General features: G+C 57.7%; 3 protein-coding genes and 1 pseudogene across 3 annotated transcripts; all 4 read right to left on the bottom strand.

Moving 5' to 3' along the window:
* Window positions 1-2,407: 2,407 nt before the first annotated feature.
* Window positions 2,408-5,339, bottom strand: LOC133534049 (uncharacterized). The gene is made up of 2 exons (XM_061873144.1): window positions 5,307-5,339; window positions 2,408-4,708 (listed from the first exon to the last, which is right to left on the bottom strand). The coding sequence occupies exons 1-2, from the start codon at window positions 5,337-5,339 to the stop codon at window positions 2,408-2,410; spliced, it is 2,334 nt and encodes a 777-aa protein (XP_061729128.1).
* A 1,283-nt stretch (window positions 5,340-6,622) lies between these two features.
* On the bottom strand, window positions 6,623-7,122 carry LOC133534050 (uncharacterized). Its single transcript, XM_061873145.1, has 2 exons — window positions 7,074-7,122; window positions 6,623-6,993 (listed from the first exon to the last, which is right to left on the bottom strand). The coding sequence occupies exons 1-2, from the start codon at window positions 7,120-7,122 to the stop codon at window positions 6,623-6,625; spliced, it is 420 nt and encodes a 139-aa protein (XP_061729129.1).
* A 1,676-nt stretch (window positions 7,123-8,798) lies between these two features.
* On the bottom strand, window positions 8,799-9,563 carry LOC133534051 (uncharacterized). Its single transcript, XM_061873146.1, has 2 exons — window positions 9,405-9,563; window positions 8,799-9,251 (listed from the first exon to the last, which is right to left on the bottom strand). Exons 1-2 carry the CDS (start codon window positions 9,561-9,563, stop codon window positions 8,799-8,801), a joined length of 612 nt encoding a protein of 203 aa, XP_061729130.1.
* A 1,405-nt stretch (window positions 9,564-10,968) lies between these two features.
* On the bottom strand, window positions 10,969-12,112 carry LOC133534052 (uncharacterized; annotated as a pseudogene).
* Window positions 12,113-13,448: the final 1,336 nt, after the last annotated feature.

Raw genomic sequence — 13,448 nt, forward strand, 5'->3', positions numbered from 1 at the left:
AAGGAAGTCCATTCCAAAGACGCGCCACTGCACGGTGAACGAATTTGACATGAACCCATCCGGTGAAGAGGGATGGACAGAGACATATTGCCAGAAGAGCGAAGTTGACGGTCGCGGGTAACGCCATAATATTGAAAGAAGGATTTGAGGTATTCAGGAGAATGTGATCGTTAAGCACAGAAAAAAGAGTGGAAAGCAAGCGAATATTGCGTCGTTGACGAATGGGAAGCCAGCCAAGTTGTGCGCGAAAAGAAGAAACTGATCATATTTGCGGGAGCAAAAAACGAAGCGAATGCAGTTATTAAGCAGGCGTCCAATTTATCGAGCAACTCTTCGTTTAAGTCCGGATAACACACATCACCATAATCAATAATGGGCAGTATAAGGGTGTTTTAATGTGCAACTTTAGTTTGATCGGTAAGAAGTGCTTCATTTTGTTGAGAGAATGAAGTGAGCCCATGACCTTACGGCTGATTTCAGTAACCTGTGCTCTCCAACTCAAGGTACTGTCTAAAAGAACACCCAGGTCTTTAACACTTTGACTAAATATATTATTGGGGGAGACCGTTAAAGTTTACTGGTGCAAGGCGTCCAAGTCTAGTTTAGTAAGCTGTTTGGAACTATCCTATGACACTATACGGGAGAGTGCCAAACGCGTTGGCGATGTCCAAGGACACCGCCACCACTCCCTCCTTCCGGTCTTCCGCGTTTTGAATGTGCCTCCTAAGGGTACTCACCGCGTCCATTGTGGACCGCCCCACTCGAAACCAAACTGCCGATCAGACAAATTTGGGCCCGTGTTCTCGAGGGTGCCGCTGGACGCGAGCGGCCAAAATCCTCTCGAACATTTTGCCCGTCTCGTCCAGCAGCACCAAAGGGCGGTACCCCTGACGGTGAGTCCTGCGGGTCGGCCCTCCTTCCTCAAGAGGCACAATCTCCTTCCTTTCCAAGCACCTCGGGAAGCGCCCGGCTCTCAGGCAGTCTTCGAACAGGGTCTTAAGGCGGTCCCCGAGGTGCTTCAGTGCCACAGAAAGAACCCTTCCGGGCACCCCGTCTGGACCCGGGGCTTTGCGGCTGGCTGTCAGACGGTCCATGACCCACTCCATTTCTTCGGTACTCACAGCCGGGACGTCAAATGGGGGACCCTCCGGATCGTCCCGTTCTGGAACCGACATACACGGTGGGACAAAGTTCTCGTCTGCTGGCGGAAACAAACCCTCAACAACCCGATTAAGGAGCTCCGGATCCATAGCATCCATAGGGGCGCCCTCTTCATTTTGTCCCGTACAGCTTTGTACGGCCGTCCCCATGGATTCCGGTTGAGTGTGTCCAGTAGCTCCTTCCACGCCTCGTCCTTTCGCCGCGCAATTTCCGTTTTGAGGGCCTTTTTTGCCTCCTTAAGGGCCCTGTGCAGCATGTCCTCCTCTTCCACAGTATGCCTTCTTCGTCGACATCTGGTATAGGCTCGGCGGGCTCTGTTACTGGCCACGCGGAGGGCCGCAATCTCCTCAGACCACCAATACACCTGGCGCTTTTCTGTATGTCGCCTCACGCGGGCATGGCTGCGTCACATACCGCTGTCAGTGCCACGCGAAATCTAGCCGCCCTTTCCTCTACCCCAATTTCTTCAGGAGGGGGAGCACACCAAGCTTGCACCATCGCTGCCTCCTCCGCCACCTCCCTATCGAGGCTAGCCAGCGCCCATCTTGGAAATGCTCCTGCCCTCCTCCTTGCACCGTCATCCGGTAATGCAGATGCCAGCAATGGGGAGACTCTCATCCGGATATACAAGTGATCGGAGAGAGTCTCTATCTCCTCGAGGACGCGCCAATCATGCACTCGTGCCGCAATAGCCGGGGTCGCGAACGAAACGTCCACAATGGACCCCCCCTGCCTGCGCACACACGTATTGACGTGCCCCCGGTTCAAGATGTCAAGCCCCATCGCTGCCACCCAGTCCCTCAGCTTTGCCCCTTTAGGGCTTTCGGCGACGCCACCCCACGCCTGGCTCTTGGCATTCAGGTCGCCAATGATCATGACCTGCGTAGGAGTAGCTCCCCGGATGACTCCCTCGATGGTGTCGAGGAATCCCTCAAAGGCGTGCAGCGGTGAATTGGGAGAGAAGTAAACCCCAATAACCAATATTTCCCCCCATTTGGCCGCCGCATACCCTTGCCCTTTTTGTACTCCTACCAATGGAGTATGATTACCCATTGCAGGCACTACCAAGGCCACCTTCCCATCCGCTGACCCGTACCAATGCGGCCTTAGAGGGACTGCGTACGGCTCCGCCACAACTACCAGGTCAATACCCCACTCCGCCATGACCTGCATGAGCAGATCCTGTGCTCTGACGGCGCGGTTTATTTGCACTGCAGGATTTCTTTTCGTAATGGGTGTGCTTGCATTACGGCGTTGCGCTAATACCCTCCATTGGTGTCTCCCCCTTTGCTGGCGCCGGTGATGGTGCCTCCGGGGTCCGTGCGGGGGTGTCGAGGCCTCTGGCTTTAGGCGGGGAGCATCCCTTTCCTCCCATGTGGTGCCTGTGTGGGCGCTTGGCCTGATGGCAAACCGCGCAGAACGGCTCCGCCCTGCATTCCGCCACTTTATGCCCAGGCTTGCTACACCTGTAGCAGAGCTCGCTCCTGTCCACAAGCGAGGGGCAGGTTGCCCTCGTATGACCGGTGCCCATACACTTATAACAGCGCATGGGCTCCACGCTCAATGCTCGAATTTGGGCAGATGCCCACCCCACCGTGAGACGGCCAGCCGCTATGAGGACGTTAGCGACCGTAACCGGACATTGCACAAGAGCCAATCCACCCCCGATCCGTACCATCCGTATATTCCTCACCTTGACCTGCTCCTTGGGGCAGCCTCCCTTTGCTATTACCGCGGCCGCCACCAACTCTGGGGTAGCTGTCTCGTCCAGACCGGCCACCTGTATTTTAGCCATTTTAACCGGTCTGTAAACCCTCGCTACGTCTCCAACGAGTCCCTCGATTTTGTCGCGGAGATCATCAGCCGCCCTACTATTGTCGGCCCCAGGAATTTCGATGATGCGGGCGCCGTCTGCCGTCTTCCGCATCGTCACGTGCTCAAGCCCGACCTCCGCCAGCTTGAGTGACGTGGTTGCCTTGGCCATAACAGAGGCGTACGATGCCTCCACACCCGGCTTCAGTGCCACTACAATCGCAGCGGACTTTGGTACCAACTTCTTTCGCGGTGCCGGGTTTGGCGGCTTGGTCGCCTTAGCCTTCTTCGATTGAGGGCGTTTCTTCCTCTTGACTTCCGTCCATGCCTCAGTGTTCTGGGGAGGAGGAGGAGCCATCTGGGATACCTGCTCGGTGGCCACCTGTTTTCTCCTCGGCACTTTTGGGCCAGGTGCGGCTCTCGCAGGAGGCATAAGCGTTGACCCTGTTGACGCTAGGGATTGTTGCGCTATTTTCCTGGGCCTCGCGACGGGAGCAGGGACCGGAGCAGGAACAGGCAACGGAGTCCATGGGTCATCCGGCAGATTATTCAGTCGAGCCATAGGAGGGACTGTTGTGGTAGTAGCCGCAGCTGCCTTCTTTCGGTCCGCCGCCAGAGGCGGGCGGAGCGTCGGCGCAGGGGGAAGAAGGGCTCTCACCTCTCCTATTCGCACATTGATCATATTGCCCAAGGAGGTGAAGAGTTCCTTCTTCAAGTCCTCCTTGAACTCCTCAAAAACTGACGCAACTATCTCTGGCAACTGATGTGCCTCTAGTGCCGTTGCTGGTGCTACCGCTTTAGCTTTCCCTGTCCTGTTTCTTTCGGAGTAAGCTTTCCTCAGCGCTTTCGTCTCCGATTGGAGTTGCGCGAGCTGCTGCTTCATCCTCCTATTGTCCGCTTTGAGGATACGCAGCTCCTCCCCCTCCTCACGGGACTGTAATTCCTGCATGGCCTGTATAATGCGGCGACATGAGGCATTAATCCGGCCGTGGACCTGACCATTTAAATTCCCGGACCTGCGGGCCTCTTCTAGCACATTTTTAGCTTCTGTGCAAACTTCCTCAATAATTTGCCCCTCCGTGAATTCCAGGACCAAGGTCTTGTCCTCCTGTAAGACCTCTGTAATGGGGTTTGGCCTGGTGTCCTCCGAGTCCGAGGAGGCTCGACTCTCACTCCAGCGGTCGCCGTCGTCCATGTACTCTTCACCCTCCTGGTCGGTATCTGGGCCCACGCTGTTACGCAACTTATTGCGGGCTGCCGATAACCCAACGTAGTTACCAGCAGCCTTTGTCCCCACTCGAGCTGAGTTCTTCAATTTGAGGCGAGGGGCAACTGCCCCCGCCCCACCAGCCTTTCTTCCTCTCCGAGCCGAATTTATCTTCGGTGGCTCGTTTTCGAGTACCTGCTCCTCGTCCTTGGGGTGGACCCTTTTGGCCCCCACTTTAGGTGCCCTGTGTCCTGCAGTATTGTCAGGCAGCCGAGTCACCCGCACAGTCGGTTGCATGGCAGCCTCAGAATGAGTCGCTGCGGCCGCCGTCGAAGTCTCCCCGGTCTCCAGCCCTGTCGGTGTTGGTCCACGGGTAAATCGACCCTTCGAGTCACGTGACGGCGAACCGCCACCCCTCAATCGCAAGATGCCCTTCGCCAGCATCCCTTTGCCATCGTCCCACTCCGGTGGGCTCTGAAAAGAGCCTTTATCGCTTTGGCCCTGAGAAGGGCCGTTTCCAGGTTGGCCCTGAGAAGGGCCGTTTTTAAGAGAGTTTTTAATTCCAATTTCCATACTAATCCCACGAGAAGGGAGAAATAAAACTCCACAGGGGCAGAGATCCCCGTACCCAAGCTGTGGCCCTATATACTCTGTGAGGTCGGGCGGTGTCACAGGTTTGGCCACTAGTGACTGATGAGCACCCCAGCCGCTCTAAAAAGAGCACCCCAGCACGGTGAACCGCCATGCTGGGGGTTGTGGATTTTTTATTGAGGTTAACTCCTCTCGACCCGGCCGACCAAGGCAAGGTCCTCGGTCCCATCAAAGGCTGCTAGACATGACAACAACACCTTATCATTTGGGATAACGAGTTTTGGGACGGTGGCTAGGGCCTGTCCACCCGGTTTCGACACCGAAAGCAGGTAAACCCGTCCCCCCCTCCCCCCTACCCAGCTCCTGGTAATGTCCCTCCCTCTTCGCCTGCCCGGTATGGGTAGCCCTGTCCGGTATAGCCTAGGAGATCATAGAGACACGCCAAGAGTATCCTACCCCCGCCCCTCACGGGATGTTCCCGGGTGTCGGGTTATTAGCAGCACCAGTAAGCAATCCCACGCATGAAATCACTTACCGTTGCCCCCAGGGCGCACCAGCCATAAGCCATTCCCTTGACTGCGGATCCGCGAGGATCAACAGAAATTGGAATGACCCAGACCCTCGTGGAGGTTACCCGACCTAGCGCCCCAACCTAACCTAACCTAACCTAACCTAACCTAACCTAACCTAACCCCGCCGTGTGGTGCCGGCGTTAGAATAGCACCACCCCATCTCGTCCCGTGGGTGTCGTAAAAGGCGACAAAGGGAAAACCGACGTATGGGCAGCAGCGTCCGTCGTGTATTGTACCAACACCTACTGCGGTCCCATTCGTAATCTCAACTTAAACCACCACACAAACCCCCATCGCATATATCAAACCCCCATTATCTCAAACTCGCCGTGTGGTGCCGGCGTTAGAATAGCACCACCCCATCTCGTCCCGTGGGTGTCGTAAAAGGCGACTAAGGGAAAACCGGCGGACGGGCAGCAGCGTCCGTTGAGTGCCTTTATCTTTCTATCTTTACTGCGGTCCCTCCAACCACAACCAATTACAACAATCTAAAAATCAACTACCTAACCAAACCAAAAATTCCAAGCAAACCAAACCAAACTAAAATCAACTACAAACCATACTTCTAACCATTTATAAATAACTAATCACTAATCTCAATCATATTGCTATTCCCTAATCTCAAACATATCGCATCAAATATCAACCTGGGCCCATGGCCGCCCGTACCCAATGCGGGGACCATGGGTCCATCTTAAATCATACCAACAACGCCGGGTCTTCAAGTCGAGCATCACCATTGTTTCGACTGATGGTGATGCCGGACCCGGCATCGCATAAAACATAAAAACCCTCTCGCAAACGTCACCTCGGGCACAGGGTCGCCCGTATCCTTAGCGAGGGCCCTGTGTCTACAACTGACACTTAAAAACTTACAAAAAAAAAAAAAAAAAAAAAACCTAACCTAACCTAACCTAACCTAACCTTTTTTTTTTTTTTTTTTTTTTTATAGAGGGGAAATGCGTTACGCATACCACCCAGGCGCGGGGACGGGCCTGGGATGGTTATGTGGGACTCCCGTACGGGCTAATGGGACCCACGGTTTACCCACTAAAACCCCTCTTTGCCGCCTCTAGGCTGAAAAGGCGAGGTCACAGGGACACTGGAGCATTCTTCCGCGACCTCGCCAGCGGCTGTCCGAAAATTCCGGACACAACTCTGGAGGATATTTTATACCCTCTTCCTCCTTAATAACGCGTCATTATTTCGGCGCGCTAGCCATCACAGGGACCCTTGTGTAGGCGACAGGCGTCCCCGAGCCTGCCGCCCACAGGAACCCTTAAGGGGGAAGTCGGCGATCATAGGCCAGCCGCCGCCGCCCCACACGCTTTCGGCGCAACGGTTGGGAAGCCGGGTCGTCTTCCCTGTCGCGCTCCGCCCTCTCTTTCTGCACCATGACCGCCTCGCAGAAGTCCAGCACAGCCCTCCACGACCTGTCGCTGTCCACCATGCTACGGACCACGGAGGGCAGCGAGAGGTCATGACCCACTACATCGCTTAAGATGCGCCGTTCTTCCTCCCAGGCTGGGCACACTTCCAATGTGTGCTGGGCCGTGTCCTCCGGGCAGTCACAGTGGTGGCATACTGCGGTCAGTTCCCTTCTGGCTCTGTCCTTAAGATACCTCCCGAAACATCCGTGTCCCGAGGGATCTGAGTCAACCGGAATGTTAACACGCCATGTGTCCGGTCTAGCCACTTATTAAGAACCGGACGAATCGCTTCGACGGTACGATGGCCTGCGTTAGGGTGCGCCAGCCTTTGCTCCCAAACCTCTACCATTTCTAGTCGAACTGCGTCTCGCCGACCTACGATTTCTCTCGGCGCTGGCGATTCTCCATTATGACGCGCCTCCTCGCCAACGGTAGACCGCTGCAAGGGCTCTCGCATCTAGGTCCCATGGTAAAGACCCTGCCAGCACACATACCGCTTCAAAAGAGATCGAGCGGTACCCTCTTATGGCTCTAGTTGTTATCGCTCTTTGAGGTGCCCTGAGTAGGGCTATCTCCTCCCTCTTCAAAATGTCAGCCCAGACTGGGGCTCCGTACAGGGCCATGGATCTAACGACTCCCATATATAGCCGTCGACATGACGCTTTGGGCCCTCCCGTGTTTGGGAGTATACGCCCTAAAGCGCCAGCTGCTCCCAGTAGCTTCGGCATCAGGCGCTGAAAGTGGGCGTGGAATTTCCACCGACTATCGAGTGTGAGGCCCAGGTATTTAATTGTAGACTCGATACCGATCCGGGTTCCACCCACCACTATATGCGCGTCCTGCGGTGGCGCATTTCGGGACCCGTGGAAGCATATTGCTTCCGATTTTTGTAGGGCCACCTTTAGTCCCAGTCGCCGAATTCGACCGACGACGTGAGCGACTCCAGCCGTGGCCAGTATGGCGGCCTCCCTAAAGGTTTTCCCGCGAGCTGTCACTAAGGTGTCATCGGCGTAGCAGGTCAGATCTATGCCTCCCAGATTTGCGCCTCGCAGGACCCAATCATACCCAATATTCCACAGGAGTGGCCCTAGAACCGACCCCTGTGGAACTCCGCAAGACATCGGGTATCCTGCCCACTCTTCTCGACCCGGGTAAGTGACGACCTGTCCGACAGGTACGCGTTAACTGTCCGTCTGAGGTATTCTGGTACCTGGTGGTACCGCAGCGCCTCCTTAACACAGCCCCAAGGCAAGGAGTTAAAGGCATTGGCAATGTCCAGGGGACACTGCCAAAACGACTTCGCCTCGGGACACCGCTTCGTCAGCAAGGGCTTTTACACGCTGAATGGCGCCGACTGTTGAACGGCCACTGCGAAAACCAAACTGGCAATCTGCCACGTCAGGCCCAACCCGGGCGAGGTGTTTGATGAGACGGCTGGCTATTATGCGCTCAAAGAGCTTGGCGATCTCATCAAGTAGCACTATTGGGGGAACCTAACCTTTTTTTTTTTTTTTTTTTTCGTTGGAAAAATGCTTTATGCATACCCACACACCCGGGGGAGAACATGTGGGTTATGTGGGACTCTGCAAAAGGCGCCTCTACCCACTAAAAAACCAACGGTATGCCTGCGCGCCGCCAATGGGGCGTGGCCACGGGATCTCTTAAGTACGCAACCGTGACCACGCCGGCGCCGCCCGCCACTACCACATGCGGCGGGCCCTTCTCTGGGGGGCTTGAGATGGCCTTACCCCTGCCTCCTCAGAAGGCACGTGGGCATACCACGCGCGCCTTCTCTGCGAGGCCTATGTAATGGGCAGCGACGCCCCCGCGCCGCTGCCCAGACCTCTCTAGGTGGGGGGGAGGAGACGGGCATACGCTCTCCTCCGGGCCCCTGCGCGCTTGCGGCGGATCGGGTGGGAGGCTGGGTCGGCCTCCCGTTCCCTCTCCGCTGCCTCCTTCTGCGACATTACATTCTCGCAGAAGGAGAGGACCGCTTTCCACGACCTCTCGTCGGCAACCATAGCCTTAACTACGGCTGGCAAGGAGAGGTCGTCCCCCACCACAGCCACGAGGTCGCGGCGCTGCCCCGCCCAGGCTGGGCATTCCTCCAGTATGCTGCGCCGTGTCCTCGGCGCAGCTGCATTGGTGACACTCGGCCGTCACCTCCCGTTTTGCGAACCGGTGCAGGTAGCTCCCAAAACAGCCATGACCCGTGAGCACCTGCACCAATCGGAAGGTTAACGAGCCCCGCTCTCTCTCCAGCCAATCTTGTAGGACCGGCCGGACCGCCTCGACAGTCCTGTGTCCTTCTTCGCGTCCAGCTAATTCTTCCTCCCATTGGAGGACGATGGACTGCCGGACGAGGAGCTTCTGCACTCCAATTCCCTGGGCGCAGGATGGTACTCCTGGAGCCGGAGGTCCCTGCGCCACTCGTACAGAGACGCTTGGGCCTCCGCTCCAGATCCCAAGGAGGCGTTCCTGCTAGCAAACACGCCGCATCATATGAGGTGGTGCAATACCCCCGTACGACGCTGATGGCCATCGCCCTCTGAGCCTTCCTCAGCAGGGCGATGTTTTGGCCACCAGATTCCCCGCCCAGATTGGCGCCCCGTACAGGGCCATCGATCGCACCACCCCCATATAAAGACGGCGGCTCGCAAGCTCCGGCCCCCCGATGTTGGGCATCAGCCTCTTCAGTGCAGCCGATGCTGCCATTAGTCGGGGGGTCAGGCGGACAAAGTGCTCGCGGAAGTTCCAGCGGGAATCGAGGACGAGTCCAAGATATTTCATGTTGGACTCTACCTCGATTCGAGTGCCACCAACGACGATGCTGGATCCTGCAGGTGGCGCCTTCCGGGCAGCGTGGAAGCAGAGCGCCTCAGACTTGTGCAGCGCCACCTCCAGCCCAGCATCGTATGCGTCTCACCACCTGTGCTACCGTCACGGTGGCGAGGCGTGCCGCTTCCCGGTACGAGTCCCCCCGGGACGTGACCAGCGTGTCATCTGCGTAGCAAGTCACACTTGACCCCGGGAGAAGCTCCCCCCGCAGCACCCAGTCGTACCCAATGTTCCACAGGAGCGGCCCTAAGACCGAGCCCTGTGGAACACCGCACGATGTCTCCCACCTTGTCAGCCCGCCGCCCCGGACCGGATACTCCACACACCGCTCCGAAAGGTAGGCCCCAACTATTTGGCACAAATAGGGGGGCACCTTTGTGGTATTTCAGTGCCTCCCTAATGCACGACCACGGCAGGGTGTTAAAGCATTGGCGATATCCAAGGACACCGCCAGGAGGACCCCACCGTGGTCAACCGCCTCATCCGAGAGGGCTTTGATGCGCGCGACCGCATCTACGGTCGACCTACCCTCTCGGAATCCAAACTGGTATTCGACAGGTCAGGTCCTACTCCCGGAGGTGCTTGACGAGGCGGCAGCAGATGATACGCTCGAAGAGCTTGTCAGCCTCGTTGAGCAACACAATCGGTCGGTAGGCTGATGGAGAGTCTGCGGGACGCCCATCTTTTTAAGGAGGACGAGCCGGCCCGTTTTCCAGATGGTCGGAAAACGGCCGGACTGTAGACAGGCGTCCAGCAGCCCGCGGAATCTCTCCCCCAGGGCCCGCAGCGCCAGAGCCAGGACGCGTCCCGGGATCCCATCTGGACCCGGTGCCGTGTTTTTGCTTTCAGCTTTATCACGGCTGCGTCTAGCTCTGCCTCCGTTACCGGAGGCACCCCGACTTCCGCAACCTCATACCCTACGAGCTGATGGGAAGGTGGCATTGCTGGGGGCTGGTGTTCCGGTCTGTTCGGGAACAAGTTGGAAACAACCCCTCCAGCAGTCGAGGCTCGAGACTCTCCGTCAAGGGGGGGGCCCAGGGGCGTAGTTTGCCCCTGACCGCCTTGTACGGCCTCCCCCATGGATCTCGGTTTAGCGTCTCGAGAAGCTCCGCTCTGGCGCTCGCCTTCGCCTCGCAGATGGAGAGCTGCAACGCCTTGACCGCCTCTCTATAGGCGCTGTACAGCTGCGTCTCCTCTTCAACGTCTCGGGTCTGCCTTCGTCGGCGGGACCGTGTGTACTGACGTCTCGCCCTGTTGGAGCGGTTTCGAAGCTCTTCGATTTCTCGGGACCACCAGTACACTTGACGCTTCGGAGGGCGTTGCTTGGCTCGTGACATGCCTGCGTCACAGATCTGTGTCATGGCTTCTTGAAGCAGGCTGCCTCCTCCTCGACCTCCACAGGCCCGGAATATGTTGCCCAGGCTTGGACGAGGGACGCTATCTCCACCGCTTCACGATCTAGGCTGTTCAGGGCCCATCGAGGGGAAGAGGTCGCAGCACGACCATCCGGACGACGATCCGTGCCTGTCGTACCTCCGGAGGACGTGGAAACATCAAACCGGATGTACAAATGGTCTGATAATGTCTCCACTGTCTCTAGTACTCTCCAGTCACGGACACGGGTCGCGAGTGCCGGGGTCGCGAACGTGACGTCCACAATGGACTCTCCCTGCCAGCGTACGCAGGTGCTGGCCGACCCTCGGTTCAGAACCGACATGCCGGTCATCGTCGCCCACTCCTCCAGAAGGTCTCCACGAATCTCTGTCGCGGGACAGCCCCAAGCCGTGGATTTGGCATTGAAGTCTCCCGCGACAACTATCTGGCGCGGTTGGATCTGCCCAACAAGAGCCGCTAGATGGCCGAGTAAGGCTTCGAACTCGGGGACTGTTCCGTTGGGGGAGAAATATACCCCGATCAGGACGATTTCACCCCAGAGGACAGCCACATAGCCTTGACCCCTTGCCAAGGTGGAAGGGGGCGGTATGCCCTCTGCCCCTGCCTTTGTTATAATGGCCACCACGCCATTCAGTCCGCAGCCCAGTTGTGCCTAGGAGGGACATAGTACGGCTCGGCGACCACGGCGGCATCTATCGACCACTGCGCCATGGACTGCAGGAGGAGATCTTGAGCCCCGGGGCAGTGGTTTATGTTCGCCTGGAGGACTCGATTAACTGACTCTGTCATTTTGGAGCGTTGTTAATCGGGCCCTCTTCTACAGCCGGAGGCTTTGACGCTCCAGGGGTGTCTGGTTTGCCGGACTCCTTCCGGAACACGCGTTTCGGGGCTTTGGCCCCCGTCGTGCAGGTACTGCTGCCGGCACTGTGGTCGGCAGGTTTACTCGCTGCAGCGCACAGAGTGCAGCGAGGTGCAGCGGTGCAGTCCCTGGCCAGGTGGCCGGATTTACCGCAGCGGTAGCATTGGTCGCTGCGGTCGATTTCTGAGGTGCACCCCTTCCTAACATGGCCAGGCAGCAGGCAGCGGTAGCACCTCAGGGGACGAGACTCCAGCAGCTTCACGTTAGCCGAAGCCCAGCCGACCAGAGTCGCCCCTCCGCAACTTTCTTGGCGACTGCTACGGGGCAGCGAACCCACGCTGTACCCAGGCCTGTTGGCGTACGGGAGATCCGGCCAACACTCACTGCCTCTAGGGCACACCCTCCACCTTTCGCAACGGCAGCGGCGAGCTCGTCCTCTGAGACCGAGTCATCCAGGCCGGAAATGCGCATCTCCGCGCATTTTACTGGCCTAGCTATCCGGACGTCGGCCTCATTCAGCGTCTCCCTCAGCTTGGCAGCAAGGGAGTCTGCTTTGTCGCCGCTGGTGGTGACTGGGCCTGGGATCTCCAGGATTGCTGCCCCTGTCACTGCCCTACGGAACCTCAGACCGTTGATCCCGAGCCCGTCCAGGGAATTTTGGACTTGGCCTCCTAATCACCGTTTTATAGGTGACGCCCCTCTCTTCTGCTCCCATCTGAAGGGTGAGGACTACGGCTGCTGACCGCGGGACGCGCAATTTCGCCTTGCCCTTATTGCGATCCTTCCCTCCTTGTGCTTTCCGCGGTGCCGCCGGCTTTTGCGCCGTCGCAGTCTCCAGCGGCAGTCTTCTTTTTGTTCTTCTTACCCCGCTTGACCACAGTCGTCCAACCCTCTTCAGAGGCAGACCGAGGCTGCTGGACTTGGGAAGCGGGGCCAGGATCACTTGTAGGAGGCTTTTTGAGCCCCTCCTTCTTTTCTTCTTCTTCGCGGTCCGCTTCGCACCCGGTGGGTTGGTAGGAGCTGGGGTGCGACCGCGGGGGGAGCTTCCTGCTTTGGAAGGCGTGGGACCAGTCGACGCCTGGGTAGGTTGCTGTGGAAGCAGTCTCTCCTCCAAGGCGCTCAACCTTGCACCCATCATGGCACTCACCTTGGCCACAATGTTGCGCTCTAAGTCGCCTTGCTCCCGAGCAGGTGATGTCGCCGTCTGCCCAAGGCTAGCACGCAGGTCGCTCATTTCCTTACGGAGCTCGGCCATTTCCGCCTTTAGTCGAGCGTTTTCGGCGGCAAGCCTCCTCGTCTCATCGGAGACAGTCCGGCCCCTCAACTCGCCGACTGCTTCCCGGATCGCGACCACCGCCTCCTTCAGGACACGTTGGTACGTGCCCTTTAGGTTTTTGGACTTGGAGGCCACTTCCTTGATAAGCCCCAGACTGTCACGCACCTGCTGGTTCAGTGGCCAGGGCTGTGCGGTTTTCTCGTCGTCTGACCCGCTTGTCGTCCCAAACGATTCCGGATGGCGGGCAAGCCGTCTTAGCGTCACTTTTTTGGACGCGGCCCTAAGGTTCTCTTCGGCCTGCAGCTCG

The sequence above is a fragment of the Cydia pomonella genome, unplaced genomic scaffold (genome assembly GCF_033807575.1).
Source record: "Cydia pomonella isolate Wapato2018A unplaced genomic scaffold, ilCydPomo1 PGA_scaffold_46, whole genome shotgun sequence".
Taxonomy (NCBI): domain Eukaryota; kingdom Metazoa; phylum Arthropoda; class Insecta; order Lepidoptera; family Tortricidae; genus Cydia; species Cydia pomonella.